This window comes from Microtus ochrogaster, chromosome 18, assembly GCF_000317375.1.
Source record: "Microtus ochrogaster isolate Prairie Vole_2 chromosome 18, MicOch1.0, whole genome shotgun sequence".
Classification (NCBI taxonomy): Eukaryota; Metazoa; Chordata; class Mammalia; order Rodentia; family Cricetidae; genus Microtus; species Microtus ochrogaster.
Genome location: NC_022020.1, coordinates 14,530,520 through 14,548,763, shown reverse-complemented (window position 1 = coordinate 14,548,763; position 18,244 = coordinate 14,530,520). Strand labels below are relative to the sequence as shown.

The 18,244-nt window shown below is 41.2% G+C and overlaps 2 protein-coding genes across 2 annotated transcripts in view; one reads left to right on the top strand and one right to left on the bottom strand.

Moving 5' to 3' along the window:
• The window catches only part of LOC101978918 (zinc finger protein 24), a 49,043-nt gene extending 43,280 nt beyond the window's left edge, over positions 1-5,763 (top strand). The window contains exon 8 of the mRNA XM_026783410.1: positions 198-5,763. Coding sequence (XP_026639211.1) covers positions 198-816 — 619 coding nt within the window. The 3' untranslated portion in view covers positions 817-5,763. The remainder of the gene's footprint in view (positions 1-197) is intronic.
• Positions 1-11,996, bottom strand: part of LOC101979204 (zinc finger protein 397) — a 38,727-nt gene extending 26,731 nt beyond the window's left edge. The window contains exons 1-4 of the mRNA XM_005355832.3: positions 11,793-11,996; positions 9,903-10,378; positions 9,558-9,699; positions 5,965-6,983 (exon numbers count right to left, since the gene is read on the bottom strand). Coding sequence (XP_005355889.2) covers positions 5,965-6,983; positions 9,558-9,699; positions 9,903-10,316 — 1,575 coding nt within the window. The 5' untranslated portion in view covers positions 10,317-10,378; positions 11,793-11,996. The remainder of the gene's footprint in view (positions 1-5,964; positions 6,984-9,557; positions 9,700-9,902; positions 10,379-11,792) is intronic.
• Between the last annotated feature and the right edge of the window lie 6,248 nt (positions 11,997-18,244).

Here is an 18,244-nt window from a genome sequence, read left to right as displayed (position 1 = left end):
GAAACTATGGGATGTCTGGACAACAATAAGCAAAGAGGAATTGATGATGCAAGCAACAAAACAAGTCCACTTTCTTCCCAGGAAAGCTATTTCAGCCTGGCAAGCTTTAACAAGAAACCCCCCACAGAACAGAATACCTTCAAGTGTAATGAAGGTGAAGGAATTCTCAGTCTAAATCACGGTACTGCACAGTCCAGAACTCACACAGGGAAACTGCTCTATGAGTGTTTGGATTGTGGGAAAGCTTTTTGCCATAGGTCAAAGCTGATTAGACATCAAAGAAGTCATACTGGAGAGAGACCTTATGCATGTAAAGAATGTGGAAAAGCCTTTGGTTTCAGAGCAGATCTTGTTAGACATCAGAGAATTCACAGTGGTGAAAAACCCTATGAATGTTGTGACTGTGGGAAAGCTTTCAGGGGCAGCTCAGGGCTCATTAGGCACAGGAGAATTCATACTGGAGAGAAACCTTACGGTTGTGAAGAGTGTGGGAAAGCCTTCAGCCAGAGCTCCACTCTTATTCAGCATAAGAAGATTCACAGTGGAGACAAAGGCTATGCATGTACTGAATGTGGTAAGGCTTTTAGGAGAAGTTCTGTTCTTAGGGAACACGAAAGAATCCATACTGGTGAGAAACCTTATGAATGTAATGAATGTGAAAAGTCCTTTAATCAAAGCTCAGCCCTCACCCAGCACCAGAGAACCCACTCTGGGGAAAAACCTTATGAATGCTATGAATGTAGGAAAATATTTAGGCATAGGTCAGGTCTTATGCAGCATCAGAGAGCACACACCAGAGTTCAGCTCTGTGGGTAAGAGTTATGTAATTGTGAAATGCAAGGAATTCACTTTGAAGGGGAGATTCCACAAAAATTAGAAGTTTCCAGACAGCAAGACTTTTTCTTTCCAGCCTAGTTCAGTTCCCTTAAGAGACTCACACAAACAGCTTACATATTGGAAGAGTTTTATCTAGATCTTGTCTACAGACTTTTCAAAAGATGGACCCACTCTGAATGAGGACCCTCACCAGTATGTTCTTCATCCATTCCCCACCACAGAACTGTCATTGAGCACCTCCATGTGAGTCCATGACTGTGGATCCAGCACGATCTCCTAAATGCAAAGGTCACTGTCCAGCCAAAGTGGACAGTGCAGTGTCTGGCAGGAGTGCATTTTTCAGTTCCTGAAGTCTGAAATGTTGAATTGAGGCTATGAAATGTCGTGTCCTGGGTCAGTTTAATATCTGAGGAATGGAAGCTGTCTGTCCCATTGCCAGTTCTTTCAACTCTGAGCTTCCTGATGTAGTCTACTTCCTTATTGGTACCTCCTGAGCCTAACCATTGGGAGAACAGACTTGATCACTGCCCCCTCAAAATTTAGGGCTAATGGAATATACAAATTTATTAATCAAGTAATTCTGGTAAGAGTGTGTCAATAACTGCCAGATAAATGTAGGGTTCTGTTGGAAGATATCCAGAGATGCTTTACCTGATTTACAAATTAACTAAATATTTCCTTGGGTGTGATATCTCATTTGAGACCTAAAATACAGAAGTTAGCCAGGCTAATGGCAGAAGATCAGAGGCAGAGTTTATATAATACATACATGGAATGATGAGAAGAGAGGATCTGGAGACATTCCTGTTTCTTCTATTCCTGCTGGAATTTTCTGATTCCAGTTCAGAAGCCAGGTTGGTTTCTTTTGCTGTTTGTAATAGCCTGAGTTGGATAACCTGTTTCAGATCACGAGACTTTTATGATCTGGAAGTATTCAGTTAGCGTAACTAGTGTTTCTAATGTATACCAAGGAAACAGCATACACTGGAAGCTGAGGGACACTGGAGTCTGGAGTCCTTCTCAGCATTAGGCTTGTAGATGATAAGCCACTTGAGGGAAATACATATTGAGTCAATCTCTCAGACTCTTCAAAACTTTAATTTGGCAGTTTTAATTAACCCACGATTGCTGATGGTAATTTTTACTTAGGAAAATGCACCATTTTTGAAGACTTGGTAATAGCTATTGTGAGTAGAGGAGATAAAAATGGATATGGTTCTCACTTCCAAAGGATGTGCAGTTATGTAAGATCTGACTTAAAGAGATAATTCAAATGGACCGTGAATTGCCTTTCTTATAGATGACAAGTGTTTTAAGTATCATTTAACCCTTTTTCTAATTGCGAGCATTGAGAAGTATAACTTATCCATAATGGTGTTACCCATAGCAAGATTAACTTTTGAACTACTTCCTGTTTTTCTGTAATTCTAATATTTCTGGTAAAAATCTCTAGTATAATTTTCTAATTTTAATATTTTTATGTTCAATATGCACTCCAGTTGCTTAGTATCAGCATGCAATGGAATGTATTGTAATAAAACTGAAATTTTAAAATTTTGCTTTTAAATCATTCAGGTAAAAACAGTATGAGTGGAGTTAGGCTGGAGGGTAGAAAGGAGTGTAGAAAAAAGGGAAGTAGCACACTTAATTTCTAGTTCCTGAATTAAATGAAATAGCATGAAGCTGTGATAGCCAGACTTTTGAGTTGCTGGAGTACTGGAGTGAAAAATCAAGACCCTTTTAAATTCATACGTATACTAAATCCACCAAGATAGCCTCCCTCAGCAGTGCTAAGTGCTGAGAAAGACCTTTGGTCTGACATCAAATTATGTGCATGTGAATGCAAATGCCTACAGAGGCCAGAAACGGGCACTGGATCCCTTTGGAGTGGAGTTACAGGAGGTAAACCACCCAGTATGGGTGCTGGGCATGGAACTCTGGTCCCCTACAGAAGCAGTTCCTGCTCTAAGCCATCTCTCTAGTCCCATGTTTTAGGTAATTTTGAGACAGTTTCATATGAAGCTTATGGCCGAGATGTGACTTCCTCTTCAGCGGTTCATAAACAGAAGTAGGTTAGTAGGTCACTGGCAAATGACTTGGAAACTCAGTCCTCTCAGACCTAGTTGCAGGCTGTGGTATGAGGGAGGAACTTAAGTTCCATGTGAGGCAAGCATTGCTTTACAGGCTGCTCCTGGAGCAAGAGGAAGAGCAGAGCAGAGAGAAGGGCACTGGCTGTTTTCCTTTCAGCTGCTGTTGGTGTCCATGAAGCATAAAGACTGACATTGACTGTAAGATCATCTTCAGCTCCTCTAACAGATGAGCTAACTTGTTTATGTCTGCTGAACTCATGGGAAAGCATTAATGACAGGAGTTCTGAATTACTTACCACTTGCTTTTCTGAGCCATAAATCATCATGCATGAAAGTTAACTTGCACAGGAATTTAGAATTTGAAGGGGATTCCTTCAATATTATGAAAGTATATCTGCATTGATTTCATCAACAATGAAAGATCAGAGTTAAGTTAGTTAAAACTTGAGACACGGATGTCTTAGAAGGCAAGTACTTGTTTTCACTATTTTGGGCTTTTGTTCACTGCCTGCTAGCCTGGGGCCTTAAACATGGTAAATTTATGCTTTACAACTGAACTATATTCTCTTGCCCCTCCCTCTATAAGCAGTGCTAGACTTTGCAGTAAAACTTTAAATACAAAAATAGCACATTACCTGTAACTTCACTACCCAGAAGTAACCATCTTGACATTGTATGTCTGTTATTTTTAATGCGTAATGTTTTACATGGGTTCATGCTGTATATAGTGTATTTAATATCTCATGAATGTTTCACATGTTTTAACAGCTTGTAAGGCTGCATATTCATGGTTCCTTAAGTATATTTCTGGGTAGAGTGTCAAGGTCCAATGCAGTGCTGAAGGGTTTTGGTACTGATTGCCAGAGGTAATGTATTCACAGCTCATTAGCAACAAGAGTCCTAATGTTCAAATCCTTGTTAATTTTATATGGAAAATAAATACCACCTTCACTCCTACTCCAACATGACTGTAACTCCCATGACTGGACATATGTATATTGTTCACTAGCACATCTGTGACTTAAATGTTAGTGGGACTTTTTCATGGATTGTATAAAGTACATATAAAATTGTAGTTCTGAGTTAAAACTCTGGACCTTTTAACTATGATAACCTCCATTTCCCATGTGTACAATATGATTTGTACTAATGACTAACATACGCAAAACCCTTGACAAATACCCGTTACATCTCCTTCTGATCCTATGTAAGAGATCTAGGGTATCTCCCTTTTTTAACATTATCTACTGAACATCTACATTAGGCATTTAGTTTGTTATTTTTATTGGTTAGTACATACTCACCTATAAATGTCCAAGACATCATTACTTTTGTATCCTTGTAAAAATTATTTTTCTGTTTCTACATAGATTTGATTTTGTTAAGGTATATTATTCCTCCAAACTATTAGGTCTTTGAATTGACTGTTTCTACCCAGTGTTTTTGAGATGGTCCCATCATGTAGCTCAAACTGACCAGGTATGCCTTTTGTCTCACTGTTGAGACTGCAGGGATGACAAGGCTTTTTGAGTTGATCAGCTTTCCACGTTGCACCGTGCACCAGCATTAGGATACTCTTCCTGTGGGGCTCCTCAGAAGAGGGCAAGGCCCAACAAAATCAGCGTCTTCACTGCTCTAGCATTGCCCTTAAAATGTTCAGGATACTGCTAAATATTGCTGACATAAGACAAAATATGTGCCAAAGACCCAGAAATGGAGAATTTTTGAGCACCTGCACAAGGCAGATTGTGCTCAGGTGGAGAAATGGCAGCATTACAAACAGTTGCTATGGCATCTTTTAATATAGCAACTCCAATATTGTCTTAAGAGCCCAAAGAGTCTGCATCTAGGCTGTTCTTATATAATGGACTCCTCCTACTCTGTAGTTTAAACATTGTCTCAGGTTGTGCTGGGAAACTGATTAGCCCTTACTATTAGGCCACACTGACCAAGGACTCTAGGATTTTACGAGTTTATTAATAGAAACTACATAGGCTCATATACAGTGCTTGAGAGTCTGGCTGTAATCCTGTCTCACAGAAAGGATGCCAATTTTGAACTTAATAGGTAATGTTCCATATTTTGTTCCTGGTGATAAACAAAACAATCTCTTTCATTGTAACCTGGCCTATCTTCCTTCCTAGTTAACTCATTTTTCATGTCATTTCAATATCCTTTATCCAGAGTTCTTCACAAGAGGGAAATGGGGAAAGTGCAGGGCAGTGGCAGGCAGATTTCTGAGTTCAAGGCCAGTCAGCATGGTCTACAGAGTTCCAGGACAGCCAAGGCTACACAGATAAACCCGAACTCCACCCCCAAAGGCTGTAATAGTGACCATATTAAAGTGTCATTACCTGACTGGTAATGGCCATTAGACTGTAGAAATATCTTTTTTCATTTTATTTCTAGTCACTGGCACAAAGCCGGTATAAAAAAATAACAGAACTGACCACTTGCCTAGCATGTGAGGCCCTAAGTTCAATACCCAGTACATGGGTGGGGGGAATGGACAGGGCCCTCAGGTTGTCTAAACTAATTTGTATCTTTTTCTTCTCAAGCTCAGTTTGAGCCTGGCTTGGGATCAACAAATCATCAATGAAATTGTTTGCTCACTTTTCTTGTTGACTGGCTACTGTTGAGTAAAAAACTTTTGAATTTCTTAAGCAGTCTCTCATGTCATTCATATTATCTGGTACAGACAATCAGATGTACTGACAGACAGGATGAAGCCTTTTCCCATGACGTTCTCATAGAAAATGAGGTCTCAATATTACATTTTTTTTTTTAATTTTTCTGAGTATTCCTAATGTTAAGAGCAAAGCTCAAAGGAATGGTCCTTTATCTTGCTCTGGTCAATCACAGGAAGTTTTAAAGAAAATTCGCAGTGGTATCGGGAAGTGCTACACATAGCAAGTTAGACTGACTAAAGACCGTTTGTTTTTTTTAAAACTACCTTTGTGGAATCCTGCTCCAAAGTCAACGTTCTGGCTAATATAGAGAAAAATAAACTATGAATCATTGTATTAAGTTACTTAACAGTGTGTACTCTCTGATGGCGCATCAACACTGATCTGTGCCTAAAAGCCTTCCCACATTCATTACATATATAAGCTTCATCCCCAGAATGGATTCTCTGGTGCTGAACAAGGGCTGAGCTCCTTTTGAAGGTCTTGCCACAGTCATTACACCGATAGGGTTCCTCTCCACTGTGAATTCTCTGGTGTCTGATGAGGTTTGAGTTCAGACTGAAGGCTTTTCCACACTCTCTACATTCATAGGGTTTCTCTCCGCTGTGTATCCTCTGATGGGTGATCAGTTCTGAGCTCTGCTTGAAAGCTTTTCCACATTGACTGCACTCGTAGGGTCTCTCTCCTGTGTGAATTCGCTGGTGTCTAATAAGCTTTGAGCTCTGGCTGAAGGTTTTCCCGCACTCGTTACACTCATAGGGCTTCTCTCCAGTGTGAATTCTCTGATGTATAATTAGGTAAGAGCTCTGACTGAACGCTTTGCCACACTCATTACATTTACAAGCTTTCTCACCTGTATGGATTTTCCGATGTCTAGTGAGGGCTGAGCTCTGATTGAAGGCTTTTCCACATTCATTACATTCGTATGCTTTTTCACCACTATGGATTTTCTGATGAATAATAAGATATGACCTCAAACTAAAGGCCTTCCCACACTGGCTGCATTTATAGGGCTTTTCTCCAGTATGGATCCTCTGATGCTGTGTCAGAGAGAAATGCTGTTTAAAGCTGTGCCCACATACATCACATCTGTAAGGTCTCTCTTCTGGAGAAACTTTCTGACATGTTACAGAGTTGGTACTTAGAATTAAGCATCTTTGAGATTCATCATGATGATCCGTCTTCGCTAAGGATTTGTGTGTGAAGATCACTTGACTAAAACTACCCCTATGGAGAGGGGAACTTCTCTGCTGCCACTCTAAATTGCTTCTGTGCTCACTAACACCTCTAGATGAAGGGTCCCAAGAGAGTCCTGGTGACTTTTCTTCTGAAATGTCCTCTGTTGCTGTTGTTTCATTATTCTTAGAATCTGACATGGTAAAATCAAAACAAAACAAAATAAAATTAGTAAAACTCCAGAATTTACATTGGTTCTTCAAAACTCTCAAGTCTTTCTGTGTTCCACAGGTTAGCCTGATACTTCTTGTCTCAAAGGATTCTTCCTACCCAACTTTCCAAGTCGTTGGGATTCTATGTCATCTCCATATGGCTAACTTAAGATACTTTTTATGTAAGGGAAAATAGACCCTTCTAGGGTCCACTTAGAGAGATGTCACTGTCCCCTAGGATCTTTTCTCTTTTCCAGTGCTGAAGTCTACATCTATCTTCCCTTACCTTTCACCTTTCCTTTCTTTTAAGACATCAACTAGACAATTGCTCATTACTTTTCTACTATTTTCAGTCTCTTTCTAAATTGACTTCCTGTAATGATTAGTTTTTAATTATCAACCCAACACAATCTAGGGTCACCAGGGAAGAATGTCTCAGTGAGGCTGTCTGGATTAGGTTGGCTTGTGGGCGTGTCTGGGAGAGGGAAACTGTCTTCTGTTAATTGATGTGAAAAGGCCCAGCACACTGTGGACTATGTCATTTCTGGATGTGGGTCCTGGACTGTGTAAGAGTAGAGAAAAGAGTATAGTAGCAGGCATGCATGTTTTCATCCTTCTCTGCTCTTTACTGTGGATGTAACTCGCTGCTTCATGTTCTTGCTATTTTAACTGTCCTTCAACAATGAAATGTAATCTGTAATCATGAGGTAAAACAAACCATTTTCCCCTTAAGTTGCTTTAGCCAGGATATCTTACCATAAAACCCAAAAGAAACCTAAGACAATCCCACTTACCAGCTTACGTGCAGGTCACTCCCGCCCTCCTTAAAAACCAAGCTCTCTGCCTATGTATCTGCTGAGCAGCCTCACATTTACAGAGAAATTTCTTGAAACGGTTTGTCTAGAATCATCCCATTCTGCAGTCTGGTTTCTAGTCTGCCTTTCTCTTCAACTCTACTGCTCCTTGGCAGTACTTTTGCCAAGGTCACCGCTTTTATAACTGTATAAATTGAAGGGGTACTTTTGGATCTTAGTCTTTTTGTAGCACGATACTGAGAGCCATACCTCTCATTGTTCTGTTTCCTCTTGAGATAGGGTTTCTTTCACTGTCCAGAGCAGGCTGGCCTCAAACCAAGGGCAAGCCTATAGCCATCTACAGGCTGGAATTAGAAATGAGAGTGCCCTCCTTCTCTCCCTGTTGTTTTAGATTTTAGGGCTAGTCACTTAAAAACTACACTTCTTCAGAGTCTACACTGGGTTTTCTGTATCTTCACTGTTGAAACTTTACCCTAGATTTCAATTAGTACTTACACTTAGGCTTATGTTTTCTCAGATCTTCAATTCTACCTGGAGACTGTCATATTGAAGTTTTGCTTATATTTATACCCAAATACACCATATCAAATACATCAGTTTTTTTTTAACAAACAGTACCATTATTAACCAAGTCGTTCAAGACTGAAACTTTATCACATTCAGATTATTCTCATTCATGATCTGCTTTTAATGATGCTCATCTACTGTAATGCACTTTCAATGCTGAGGAATAAGATTCAGCTTTAATCTTCTCTATGCCTCAGAGTAGCACAGGTTTCCTCATTCACTATAGCCTCTTAGATGCCAAGTGTCTAATAAGCTTCTAGTCTTGTTTTCTCAAATCATTTCTATACTCTGCAGCTGAGTTCTGAACTACACTTTCTTATCCACTACCCTTTAGCTGCACCCCTTTACACAAAGGATCTGAACCAGTGTGACATAAAGGCTGTAACAACTGTGCCTCGTTTTCTCCTTCAGATTTTCTTTCATTATACCTTCCTTTATCAATTCTCCAGTCAAATTAAAGTACTTATAATTTCCATAATGGTTTGTATTCTCACTTTAATGGCTTTAATTACCTATTTACCTGGTTTTCTTTACTCTAGTTCAAATTACAGCTTAGCTGTTTCTTCTTCCAGAAAGTATTCCTTGAATATTTAATTTTTTAAAAGATTTATTTTATTATTTTATGTATATGGGTGTTTTGCTGGTATGTATGTTATGTACCAAGTACACATATGGTGCCACAGGGGTCAGTAAAGGGTGTTGGATCTGGAGTTATAGACGGTTGTAAGCTGCCATGAACCCATGTCCCCTGCGAGAGCAGCCTACTCTCCAGCCCTCCCTGACTCTCACATTAGGTCTGGAGCCACTTTATGTGCTGCCACAGTACCCACACAGTGCCTACGTGCATTCTATAATTTGCTGCACTAGGCTGCATCTGCTTTTCTCTGTGGGAACCACTCACGAAGGCCTCAAAGTTACTTGAATAGAAACTTATCGACTACAGTATTAGACATTTTTAGCAGTCTTCAAAGTTACAAAACAATGAAGTGAATCAATGCCAGGGTCATACAAGGAAGATTACTGCAATTCATGAGGGTCACAGCTGCTGGAGTGAGCACCTCTGGTTTTCATTAATACAAGTGATATTCACATGCAACAAGTTTATAAATGCAAGCCTGCATTTTCAAAACCAGAGGCCTAACTTACATAAATCTAAGGATTTTCTATTCTTACCACTTTTAGAGGAAGGGCAAGGTTTCCAATATTTTAGCTGTGTCTTCAGAGGCCGGACTTGGATGCTTGTTGAATCCTGGGATTCTCTAAGATATGTCAAATCTTTCCATGACACTGATGGTCCTTGTGGACTATGTGGGACCTGAAACCAGTAAAATATGATTAGTAAAAACCTTGAACAGGTTAATGAGGTCCCTGTCACATATGAAGGATGGGTGGTAGAGATAGGTATGTGCTACTGTTATATTAAGGTTGTGGTTCCTGAGAGATATTTTAACCAGATAAGATACTACATAATCGAGGTTGTATCCCCCACCCCCCAACAAAACATATCTCTGTTCCCACCTGCTGCCCTGGATCATCAAACTCTTTCTCCAGATCCTCCAGCAGACTCACAGCTTCCTCACCACTTCCTGGGCCATGCTGTTGGACCCATCCCCTCAGCTCCTCAGGTAAGATGCTCAGGAACTGCTCTAGCACTAGCAGCTCGAGGATCTGCTCCTTTGTGTGCAGCTCTGGCATCAGCCACTGATGGCAAAGCTCCTGGAGTCGGCACAGCGCCTCTCGGGGCCCGGGTGTTTCATGATAGCAAAACTTTCTGAACTGCTGGCGAAACAATTCTTGGCAAGATTGGGTGCTTCCATTCTGTTTACAGTTCTGACTCCAAGAAAAGCTATCTTCTATTTTTACTAGTATTAATTCTTCTTCTTGGTGATCCTGAGGTTTTAAAGTTGAAAGTGTTCTGGATTCCATAGCCATTCTGGGCTGAAATAGCTTACAGAAACCTTAGTATAACTGAGCTTTGTGCGTGGGAGAGGATCCTACAAGATATGAAAACACTATTAACTTATAGCACAGAAAGAAAAATCTCTAAAAACTTGTAATATTGAAAGGTAACAGGCTTAAACTAAATAACTTGACAAAGAATTAAGATCAAAGCGCTACTGTGTAGAACTCATAATTACAGAAAAAATGCTTAGAAGTGTAAGAATGCAATATTAATATGAATTACATTGTGAGAATATTTCCTTTTCAGTCATGTTTCTGATTAAATTCTTTACTCCATATATAAAGCAGAACTTTTTTCAGTGCTGGGAATGAACTCACAGTCTTATGAATGGCAGGCAAACACTTTGCTACTAAGCCACATCTTTGTCCCCCTTCGACAGTGCTGGGACTTGAACCCAGGCCCTTCGTCATGTGAGACAGCATTCTATCACAGGGCTACATCCCCAGCCACAGAAAATTTTAATAAAATACAGGCTTCAGACTGAGAAACCTAAGAATAATAATACTTTGGCAAATTTTTTTCCCCTTTTTTTGAGACAGGGTCTATGTAGTCTTGGAACCTGCTATGTACACTGGGGTGGTCTTGAACTCACAGATCCTCCTGCCTCTGCAGTGCTACGATTAAAGGCATGTAACATTATGCCCAGCGTTTGGCAGAATAGAGTGCTAGCCTAATTTTCTTTTTAGTTGTTTTTTTATAGCACATAGTGTTAGTCTACATTTAAGGTAGTAACATTTAAAAATTTGCACTAAACATGAGTTTGTTTAAATAAAATATTGCTGTATACTCGCCGTTTGGTCCCGCTAGTATACTGAAGTTTTCAGCGAATAGGAGGCACTTACTGTGTGGGGGCTTTGTTTTGAACTAGTATTATGGAAAGGTTTGGCTTATGAATGAATTTAGTGAGGAATTCAGTAACTGTAAAATACTTGGCTTGGGTTTAAAAAAAAAACATGCTATTATGGATGCAAAAAGTCAATTTAGGTTCTCAAAAACTGAATATTCTAAATCCAATCGAAATATGGTAGTAATCACGTCCTAGATGTGCGGATATGGAGCGAACATGACACGATGTTTGGAGCGGGTATATGCAGAGATCTGAATGTCCTTTAATTGTTAAAAACCCGGCCCTGAGCCCCCTCCCTACAGGGACGGAGGCGGCGAGGGCACCGTCCCGTGTCCCAGCCTACACATCAACCCAGCCCCGTGCCCACCAGAGAACCCGACCCCTGACAAGTAGCCCAAGTCACACCACTGCCGTCCCCTACGGGTAACGGAGCACGGGCCACCCGTTAACTCAGCCTGAAACTCTCCTGGCCCCTCACTGTCTGCCACGCCCGGATGCCCGGGGCTCTCTCACGGCACCTCGGTTCCGTGGGCAGAGACCCCAGGCGCCGAAGACAGCGCTGCTCGCAGACCAGGCTAAGCAAACACCCGCCACAAACCTGGCTTCCTCGGCAGCCCGCGGCTCTCACCCTGCTATTCGCTTCCGGTTTACAACACAGCGTCAGCGCGGGCCTTAGGGGCACCACCGAGCTGTCCCGCGGAAAGCGGCGGTCGAGGGCCTCGACGGGACTGGACACACCGCCTCTGCTCAGACCCGGCGCCCCTGCGGGAGCAGCCACGGCGGCGCACAGCAGCCACAAAGACCCGCGGCGCGTCCCCGCCCCTTCCGCTCGCGCGCGGCTGCTCCGTCTGTCCCGCCCCTTCCGCTCCTCCCACATGGGGTCTTTCTCCCGCCTCCACCCGCCAGCTCCATTGTCCCGTCAGTCCCTTCTCTTTCTCCCGGTTTCCCAGTTCCTTATTCATGTTTTCCTTCCATGACAGCGGTTTTTCGTGATCTCTGACAAGAGTGAACTTATGAGTGAATGCACCAGCAAGCAGTAGCAGTCGACGCCTCGTTCCCTGTGCAGCCCTAGTCACTGCACAAAGCCAAGCTGCGGTGCCTTGGGCGCTCCTGTCTGCTTCAAACAGACTCGGGTTCAAAGTCGGGGTTTCCTCCCTTTTTTTTTTTTTAATGTTTATTGTTTATGTTTATAAATGTTTTTTCTGCACGTTTATTTGTACCATGATTGCAGGCAGAGGCCAGAGGAGGGCGTTGAGGAGACAGACCACCAAAGTCTATTAAACCAGAAGCAAACTTTATTCCAGGAAAAAAAAATTTAAAATTTAAAAAAAAAATTCTCCATGGGGCCCCAAAAGCTTACCAGCTAGCTGTGACCACAGCCAGAGATGGGCTTGTAAGGCTGTGGCCATGGGCTGTTTCCGAACTCCCCTATTTATAGCAAGAAGCAAGCATTAGGCATGAACGAAAGAATTTTTACAAACTTGAGGTAAAACTCAGATACAAATTGCCTTTTTTCTATTTCCATTAACAGGGGTTTTCAGTTAAACTAGTGTTTGTATTTAGCCCGTTGTTTCTGGCCCTTTCTGCTGTGTTTCCCAAAGCTCCGCACTCCCCTGATACTGCTGGTTTTGTGTAGCAGGGAAGGGTATGGGACAATGCACAACCAAAAAGTCACGTCCATCCCATCATTTAAAGGTTAACTCAGCTCACATCAGTTGTTGGTCATGAGTGGCTGGGAGGTTATCTAAAAGCTGACCCTCAGTTAGCAGAGATCTCTCAGTTTGCAGAGGGCAGCTTCAGCCTTGCAGACAGAGCTATGGGTTGTAAAACAAAGTAACCCACTGTTAATAGTTAATCTTTAAGCTGCTGAGAAAGCTGCTGACAGCCTACTCTCATTCTCCTAGGCTTACAACTTTATATTTCTTTGTTTCTACATTCTTCTTTCTGGAATCTACATTTCTATATTCTTATATTTGGACTCTTCAGGATAGCATCGAAGCCTATAGCTGAGCTTTCTCCTCTGACCTATAATCTGATTCTGATGTCTCCACACAATAAAATGTGTCTTGGTGTTCAATACTTTCTTTCTTCTGTTACTATAAAAACTTCATGAAACTGCTTCCACATAGGAACATCTAATTTGGGGTGGCCCAAATCTGCATCCCCTGACCACAACCACTTATAGTTCGCTCCCAAATAAACTATCTCTTATCCCTTTTGTGATTTTCTGTCAGAATTATATTGCTTGGTGTTTGTTGTCTATTGCAGGATAACATACCACTCAAAGGTGTAGATATTGCAGCAAATGTCTTGTTGCTCACAGATCCATGGCAAGGAATGCACGCAGTGTTTAGCAGAGATTGCTGGGCCTTGCTTTGAGATGTCAGTTCTGGTGCTTGAATGAGGATTGGAAGGCCTAAGTGGCTTCACTTACACTCCTGGGCTTGGTGCTACCTTTCTGCTAGAGCAACCTGCTCTTCTCCACTCAAGAATGTCACCTTGTATTTAGTTTCATCTATCATTAGGATGGTCAGCCAGAACATTCTTACATGGTGTCGGGTTTCCACAAGAGTGAAAGAGAAAGGAAAACCTAGACCTGGAACTATTACCCACAGAATGACTATCTCGGTTTCTTTAATGAACCCATCATCTACAATTAAAATGTTTCATTTTGATATTAAAAGACCTTTGATCCAAAGCCATTATTTTTCAGACTAAATCTGACAGGAATGTAATATAAAGCCTTAGCCTTATGAAGGCTGCTAACATATAACAGACTGTTAATAAGTACAAGTTCAGAGTCATCTTAGAAATGATCAGGCTCTTTGGTTATAGTCATGCTAAATACTGATGTGGTTAATTGCAGGGAGAAGCCTTACCTGGTCCCCTGTGTGCTAAGGCAAATAATTGGTGTCAAAGGTGTCTGCTCAGATATACCTAATAGAATCTGCAGAAAATGGCATTTAAGATGTTTTACTAAAAAGCTTTTTGTAATAGAGAGACATGCCAGCTCCAGACAGTTTCCGTATTTCATCCAAAGAAGACAGATCGGGACAGAAGAATCTCTACCCAAAACTGGTCTCAAAAATGGCAACACTAGCCACTGAGCAAACCTGCCTTTTACTCAACTACTGCAAAGGCCCTGGTGGAGAAAAGAGGACCCTGGAAGATGGACTACCTCGAGTTGTGTAAGGCAAAAGGTAGGCTGGTCCTCCTTGGAGCCCTTACTTCACAGAAGCCTGTGGGATCTTCTGACACCTTGCAAGCCTTGCCAGCCAGAAGACAGATGTTGCCCTACGACCTGCCCTCATCAACCATGGAGGACCCTGGGGTAGCTGTTTGGGAAGCCAGCAAGTAAGTCTCTGTCATTTTTTTTTTAAATCAATAACTCAGGTAAAATTTCTTCTTCTCAGAACTCTGGAGCTGCTAGACAACTGATAGTTTTGCCAGCTTAAAAGCAGCAACGAAGGCTTCAGCTGCTTTCTACGTTCCCTGTAAAATTCTGGTCAGAGGTCTCACTCTCTTAGAACCAAAACTAAGCCTAGATACAGTTCACCTTGCTGCCAAACTTGAGAGAGAGAGAGAGAGAGAGAGAGAGAGAGAGAGAGAGAGAGAGAGAGAGAGACTTACAAAACAGATTTCAGTATGACTTCTTACCATTCCTTCGTTTAAAGGAACTTTGCAGTAACTGCTCTCGGTGGTTGGTCACCTGTCCCTACTGGCAAATTAAATAAAAGATGTTTTAAGACGCAAAGCTTAAGATGTGAGGATCTAAGAATGTCTGAGGGTCTAAGAAAGGGTTTTAAGGTGTGCAAATGCAAGTTATTAAGATATGTAAATGCAGGTTATGAAAGTCTGAGGATAAGAATGTTCAGGGCACAGGAAAGTAACTTAAGGTGTATTAATGCACATTATAAAGCTCTGATGATGAAAAGGCTTAGGTGCTGATAAGGAAAAAATGATTTGAGGTATTTTAAAAAATAAAATGTGTTCCAGATTTCTCTCTCATTGTGATACTGTTATATTAAGACTCCAAAATTTCATCGTCTTAACAGTAATTGGCAAAATTCTGATAAGCTGTTAATTGAGCTCTGGCAGAGAACCACCTGTATCACCATAGCTGCAAGCTCAAGATTTCAAATTCCCTTTGATTGTTTCCTAACCATAGACCTCAAAGATGCTTTTCATTTTCAGAAAACTTCTGTCACAGTTCACAGTTTTCTGGATAATGAAAAAAAAGTTAATGATTTCAACCAGATTCATTTCTGGCACAAGTATACTGCCATTTCTACAATGTAAATATCAGTACAGATTATAAACAGGGGATGTTAATATGTCTAAAACCTATAACTTTTCATAAACTTCAAAAAAAAATTCATGTAAGCTTCAGAGAACCGAGGAAGTCCTGAGACTTAAATCCGCTCTCACAGATTAAAAGAACTCCAGATAAGTACAACCTAAAATTCCCTATCTGTCTATTCCTAAGGATGGCGTCTTTCTCCCTCTCCTGTGTTGAGACTTTGCCCCTTCCCTGAAAGTTCCAATTATAAATTTTCCTTTAAATTCTTAAATTTTAATTTTTGTCTCTAGTCTATATCTGTTTCAGTAGGTTTCCACTCGCTGACAGACACGTCCAGGCATCACCTGCTGACTTCAACCTATGAGCCCTGAAATTGCTAAAAATTACCATGGACCAATCCAGTCAATATGAATGCAGCTTGTCTCTAGCTGAGTCCAGATTTTCTGATAAGTGCCCCGTTGCCTAAATTTCCTCCTTACCTTTGACTAGCCTTTCAGCTTTTCTGGGCCCTGACCTGTTTCAGCTTGAAGCAGCTATAGAAGAGAATACATCATTCCCATCCCCACAACAGGCTGAGAAAAGGCCAAGTCAGGGACTTTAAGATAATCAAAATGAATTGATTCTAGTTACAAATCCAAGGGAGGAATGAAGAGTCTAAGAATAAGAATATAGAAATGTATGCTCCAGAAATAGAAATGTAGAAATAAAGAAATATAAAGTTGTAAGCCTAGGAGAATGAGAGCAGGCTGTCAACAGCTTTAAGATTAACTATTAACAGTGGGTTACTTTGTTTTACAACCCATAGCTCTGTCTGCAAGGCTGAAGCTGCCCTCTGCAAACTGAGAGTCTCTCGGCAAACTGAGGGTCAGCTTTTAGATAACCCCCCAGCCACTCATGACCAACAACTGATGTGAGCTGAGGTAACTTTTAAATGATGGGATGTACGTGACTTTTTGGTTGTGCATTTTCCCATATCCTTCCCTGCTACCCAAAACCAGCAGTATCAGGGAGTGCAGAGCTTTGGGAAACACAGCAGAAAGTGCCAGAGAGAAACAATGGGCTAAATACAAACACTAGTTTAACTGAAAAACCCTGTTAATGGAAACTGTAGGGGAAAAAAAAGCAATTTGTTTTTTTTTTTGAGTTTTACCTCAAGTTTATAAAAATTCTTTTGTTCACACCTAACACTTGCTTCTTACTATAAAAAGGGGAGTTCAGAAACAGCCCATGGCCACAGCCTTACAAGCCCATCTTTGGCTGTGGTCTCAGCTATAGCTGAGAAGCTTTTTGTGCCCCATGGAGATTTTTTTTCTTTTTCCTGGAATAAAGTTTGTTCCTAGTTTACAAGACTTTGGTGGTCTGTCCACCATCCTTGTGCGACCCCTCTGGACCCAACAAGTGACTTAGTGAACGAGGGGCTAGACTTGGGGGAGGCTAGCAGCTCTGCACTCAGTGAGCAATGTGCTAGACTGGGGGGAGAGGCTAAACAACTGTTCTTCTGTGGTTTGGTCACTATAGGGCTCTGGCTGACCTGTGGACAGGAACATTTCATCAAGGCTTCAGGGTTCACGTGAAACACCAGACCAGAACCTGGCTCAGACTCTATTTATTGCTTGATACATTTCTAAATGTAGGGATCACTGCCTTATAGTGTCAAATAACTATTAAATAAACTTCCAGCAATCTGGTAACAGGATTGATATGTGATATATTTTTTCTTTTGATAATAGCCTTGAAGAAAAAAAAATACTAGCTCTCTATATGCAACTGCATGCATTAATGTAGACACTGCCGACCACATCGTAACTGAACAAGTAATGAAGGTCTTTGGTCAGTTGTTCGTTCTTTACCTGTTTCTCTCATTTCACTCTGCCCATTTCTTTGCCTTTGCTCTGGAGAATGTCTTCAAAACAAGATATTTATTTATTTTTAATGTATGTGTCTCTGTGTATCTATGCCAAGTGTTCAGGAAGCCCTCGAAGGCCCAACAGGGCATCAGATCCCCTTGGAGCTGGGGTTACAGGTGGTTGTGAGTTGCCTGATGCTGGCGCTGGAACTGAACAGATGACCCTCTTGGAAAGCAGCGAGTGCTCAACCACTGAGCCATCTCTCCATCTCCAGGACTCTGCTGTCATGACCCTTTTGCTCTTTGTTCCTGAAGACAAGGCTAAGCCGACAAACCATCAGTTTAGTGTTGTGTTTTAAATAGTAACTCATCTTTCCGTTTCCTAGGAAACCACACAGAAAGGAAGCACTCAAATGAAAATGGTTTCAAAAGCACGCCAGGAACTCTTGAAGGTCTAATTCAGTTAATTAACTAATGGTTTGTAGGTAAGCCTGTCAGCCTGGCAGAATAAAACAGATTTGGGAGGTATCCATATTAATACATTTTGCTATTGGCAGAATCAAATCCAATCAAACAGACAACTAATTGTATATCTGCTTTAAAATCTGTTTGCCTAAAATTATCGTCTCATTATTACATGTCAGAAACATAGGTTTGATCCATGGTGTAAGGATATTGACTGTCAGTCTGAACAGAAGGGCCCCGCTCCAGGGATACAGTCTTTGGCAAAAATGGAGGATTTACATATCTGCAGAATTAGTAAGATAACCAACTTAAAATCCCCACTAGTTTTTGTAGCTGTTTGATTTCGTTAAAATCAGCAGTTATCTATGTTAGTAGGTAAAGGGTTAGCCTTCAAAACAGATCAATTGTTAATCATGTGTATTGGCTTGAAAGATCATTA